Source organism: Odontomachus brunneus, unplaced genomic scaffold (genome assembly GCF_010583005.1).
Source record: "Odontomachus brunneus isolate Ranch 3 - 2012 unplaced genomic scaffold, Obru_v1 Obru_scaffold_245, whole genome shotgun sequence".
NCBI lineage: Eukaryota > Metazoa > Arthropoda > Insecta > Hymenoptera > Formicidae > Odontomachus > Odontomachus brunneus.
The window spans coordinates 45,656-50,887 of record NW_022639695.1 but is presented as its reverse complement, the minus strand read 5'-3'; the positions used below and the strand labels follow the sequence as shown (position 1 = coordinate 50,887).

General features: G+C 31.9%; 1 protein-coding gene across 5 annotated transcripts in view; it reads right to left on the bottom strand.

The window, feature by feature from the left end:
* LOC116852663 (low-density lipoprotein receptor-like) overlaps nt 1–4,932 on the bottom strand; it is a 229,263-nt gene extending 224,331 nt beyond the window's left edge. For 2 of the 5 annotated variants that reach the window (XM_032833225.1, XM_032833226.1), the window contains exon 1: nt 3,792–4,924. In XM_032833225.1, the coding sequence (XP_032689116.1) occupies nt 3,792–3,948 (157 nt within the window). In that variant the 5' untranslated portion in view covers nt 3,949–4,924. Of the gene's footprint in view, nt 1–3,791 lie in introns of all 5 variants that reach the window. The other 3 variants (XM_032833230.1, XM_032833228.1, XM_032833227.1) reach the window with 3 other exon arrangements.
* Nucleotides 4,933–5,232: the final 300 nt, after the last annotated feature.

The window sequence follows — 5,232 nt, the reverse complement described above, 5'->3', positions numbered from 1 at the left end:
AACCTCAACCGAGACAAAGGTATGCAAGTAAACTCTATTTGGCATACTGCCCTCCCGGTTTTTTAATTGACCAGCTGATCAATTAAAATACGCTGATTGGCTGGATTCAAGCCTCGTCCCCTACTCCCTAAACACCATCTACACAAAGGGGGGGAGGGGGGCATATAAGGACTACCTTTACCCAAGGGAGCTCAGTATCAGAGTTCTCAGCCCTGATGATGCAAACTGCAACGTTTGCGAAACGTCGGCATATCGCTGATTCAAGACACGGCTCCATTCCGGAAGCTATATCTAGACATTGTTAGTGTAATATTCATCTAATTCAAAAGTTTCCCAACTTATACATATCGCAAGTGTGGATACTTCAAACAGAAAAATTTTGAAGAACATTGCTGTACCTTTATATTTGAATTTAGAAACTTAAGAATATCGGAAAAGTTTACAGAAAGATTTGTAATTACAGATGTGTAATTAGGTTTTCCGTTGAATATGATAAAACAAAGCAACACACATTTACGTAAGTTCGATACGTACAAGAAATACGAAAAAGATAGCGTGATTATGTGAGTGACAATCGTCTTTGTGTTATCAATATTTTTCGAGTTCGTCATCTACTTCAACATTCTCTTAAGGAGATGCCGTCCTTCATAGATTTTTTTCCAACGTTTCATAAACATTTCAATTAATTTTTTCAGGAAAGGTCAACCTGAAATATGGAATAATCGAAATGTTCATAAAACATCGAAAATAAATCCATGAAGAACGAAACCCAGAAGCTATACTGAACATTTCTCTTCACCGCGAACACCTAAAATATTAAAAAATTAATTGTATACTAAGCCTAACACATATATTATTAACTTATTAATTTATTTTCATGATGAGGTTAATGATTGGAAGATTTTGGTTATTTCAAATTTCATTATTTCATTTCAAATTTCATTATTTAATTGAAGAGAGACATATCACAGATATTCCTTAACAAATAGCAATTAATATAAAAAAGAAAAATAATTAATGAATTTAAAAAAAAAAACATCCATAAATAGATCCTTATCGCTTAATAAATCATCACGAGTAAGTTCCAGTTATATACTAAATATCATAAATACAGTTCTATTCTTTAACATAGCGAGATATAAAATTTTTGACTAAGTATACTGTATATAAGATATTCGTGCATCATTATTGATAATTATTCTAGGCATTACCGATTCCTAGAATAAATAACAATCATGATATGCAAATATTTAATCATATGATATATTTGACCGAAAATTTAAAAAATTATTATGCTAGGCAATAAAATTGCATTTATGAAGGTTGATACACACAATCTGAAATAATAGCCTTGACATTTTTTTGGTTTTACGATAATTAAAAATCTCGACCATACACAATGCATCTATATATTCATATATAATTGTTAATTATTCCAAAAAAATAATAATATTGCTTTGAAATAGCTGTATGCACTGACCGTTTTCCATATATGTATACATCCAACTAGCCAAACCTGTGCGAGCAGATTTTGCGCAGAGTCTGTCAACAGTGTCTGTAGACAGAATGGCAACAGATCTGTTGAACACAGAATCTGTTCTGACAACAGATTGGTGACAGACTGCGCGCAGAGCCTGCCAACAGACTCTGACGACAGACTGGCGGCAGATTGCGCACAGATTCTGTTTCGTAGATAGGCTATTTAATTCTATCAAGGGCCATATGTACGCATTAAATGGGATAATTTCACATGCACACCGTGTAAAACTCTGAGAGGAGTTACAATAATTATATTGTGCAATAATTGTACACATATACACAATAAAAAACAATTTTTACCTTTTAAAATTGTATTATACACTTTTTTATAAAAAAAGCAACAATAATAGAGAAATAACGAGTATAGATATAAAATCGTACAACGGTTAAATGGCCAGTTTAAATGGTTATTTAAAGGCATATATATGCCATTCCTGGTAAAAATTCTCATAATTTTTCATACAATTTCTCATATTATTCCCAGACAGCATAATGTCCAAAATCAGATCATAAGACGTCTTTAAGACATCTTTTAAACATCTTTAAGACAAATTTATAAAATATTGTTTTAAAGATGTCTTAAAGATGTCCTAAAGACGTCTTATGACTCAATTTTGGACATTTGTGCTGTCTGGGTTATTATAATTTTTTTAAATGTCATTATGTCATTAAATCTGACTAATTTAACCGTCATGTCAATAAGTATTGAAGGCAGCAGCACCGAATAAAATATTAGTCCCGTCATGTAAATAACTTACAGAGTTTTTTTGTGATGGTTTATTTGAAAATATATCTCATACAGCACCAAATGTCTGAAATACATCTCAAAGACGTTCCAAAGACAATGTGATATCTCTAGAATGTCTCTGGGATGTATTTCGGACATTTATGCTGTATGGATATCATGCTTCAATTTTGATAAAATTTAATACAACTTGAACTGGACGATCGACCAAATTAATTCGCACATGTAAAAGCACAGTATTTTATTAACATAATGGAAAAATATCATTATCTGCTGTTTTATTGCAGTGATTTTCTATACAGTCCCTAGTAGAAAATTAATTTCGAATTATCGTGCCCGTCTCTCTTATATTATTTATATGCTAAACGGTTTCGTCTATATTTTGCGGTTTAAAAGATGAACAAACTTTAAGATTTTTCTTTCTTAAACTTTAAGTGGGCAATACAAAGCACTTTTTATCAAGTGAGGAATTGGCGTAGTGCCTAAGGCGACGGACGATTATTCAAAAGATGTCTTCGGTTCAAGTTCGAATCTCACCAGAGAAAATCTTAAAAATTATGAAAAAATAATATAGAAAAACTTTTTTTTTCCATTATATTTTATGAGTATTTATGAGTATTTATGAGAAAGCGCTCATTCTATGAATAATTATGAAAAATTATGAGAAAATTTTCTACCAAAGATTTAATTGAAGAACCTACAAAACGATAGGATCTGCGCGCAATCTGCCGTCATTCTGCTGTCATATATATGCTACAAACTCTGCGTACTGCTGTAAGTCTGCTGTCAGAGCTTGTCGGCAGATTCTGGCGACAGTCTAACAGCCTATTAGCTCGATAGATGACTATGGATCTAACGACAGGGTCTGCTCGAATCTGATGTCAATCTGACGTCAGTCTGCGCTCAATTTACTTACTGGGCAAGACAAGTTATTGTCCGAAAACCAATGTGTAAAATGTCATATGAGAACGTTCGTGTGATAAAAGTGATTATAAATATTTTTCCTTTGACTATTTGATAGATTATGCTGAGAACTATTTGAACTTTTGAAGTGACTTTCAAAAACTACATTTCCAAATTCCTTTTTACCGCTTCTATTCATCCAGCAAGTCACGCAATTGACGATCGCGGTGCTCAATTTCAGGTATCTCTTAATATTTGAAGGTTTCAAACGCTAGAAGAATCTGATCGAAACTAGTTTCTTACGAAACTAATTTCTTATAATTTAAATTATTTATTACATAATTAACATATGGCATTTAAAACTTGTAAGATTTTAATTATAATATAGCAATAGATTTCTACGTTATCTATGAGATACTATTATTAACATGTTTTTTTTTAGATTTAATTATTCACACTTCTGAGACTGAGCGCCGCGAGCATCAGTTACATAGCTCGCCGGATAAGCAAGAAGAGGTGAGTAGATGTAGCCTTCAGAAATCTCCTCAAAGATTTAAATATTTCTATGCACTGAATTATGATACAATTTAGTAGCATTACTTACTTTTACATTCCTCTGGACTTTCATCAGAATTGTCAGTACAGTCGTCCGATTTGTCGCAAACCCAGGAAATTGGTATGCATCTTCCATTGTTACATCGGAATTGCCTCAAAGGACAAGCAAGCTTACCTGAGAACCATAGAAAAATGCAATATTGCATAATATTAATTCATTTACGTTTATATCGGAAAATCAGTAAACGAGCAATATTCTAAATAAATGTATAGAAAAAATGCATGAGAAACTATACTACAAACTATGAACACACGAACATGGTAAAAACTTATAAATGTATAGAGTTGATTGGAAAGTTTGGATTGCTTGGATTGTTTTGCAGCAATTAAAAGTAAAAAATTGGATATAAAGATGCTTTAATTTTTAATCAGTAATGTATGCAGCACATTTTTTAGCAATGTCGAACCATATTTTAAGTAGCTTCGTTATTCCATCAATTTGGTCGATTTTTCATTAAAGAAATTATCCAGGTGAATTTTGACAACCTCCAAAAGTTAAAATTCTTTACCGTTCAAATTGTTTTTAATTGAACGGAACAGGTGATAGTCCAAGGATGTAATGTCAAAAGAATATGGCGAAACATTCTAAACGAAGTCCAACAATTTTTTCCGAATAATCAAAGACACATAGTTTCGCATTGTCATGCTAAAAAACAATGAGCTTTTATGATACGCCAGTCCGGAGATTTTTTGTCGATCGCTACTTTTAATTGGTCTAATTGCAAATGGTATATATTAGAATTGATAATTTCATTGTTTGGTAAAACTCATAATATATTATTTCCTTCCTATCTAACTAAACACAACATGATTTTCTTTGTGTGAAAGTTAGCTTTGGATTGCACTAATAGAAGCTCATTTCTCTTAGAATCTCCTAGAATCTTTTTTTCACAATATTCGTCTTTAAATATTTACAAAATAACTCATTCTTACATTTATAGAGCAAATAAATAGAGACGTAGTCTCTATTTATTAATTCTTTTTACTGAATACATGAAATACACATTTCAGTAAGCACAGAACACACGCACATACACACACAACTTATTTTTTGTTATAATAATATAACAGTAAAATAACTTAAATATAACAAGTATAGTGTTTGTATTATGTGATGTATGTGTGTGCATGTGCGTGTGCGCAGTGGCGTAGCCAGAAAAAAGTTTCGGGGAGGACTATACTTTTTATTTTTGACAAGCAAAAAAGGTCATTCGAAAAAAATTTTTCTCACAGCGTAACCCAGAAAATTAATTTCGGGGGGAAAATTAATTTCTGCAGCCTCCTCAACCCTCCTGGCTACGCCACTGCATGTGCGTGTGCCTTTGCATGTGCATGTGTGTGTGATGTATGTATGTATATAACATTTTTATATATAAATATTGGATTCTTCTCTATATCGTGTTATATGTAAAACATAATGCATTAACATA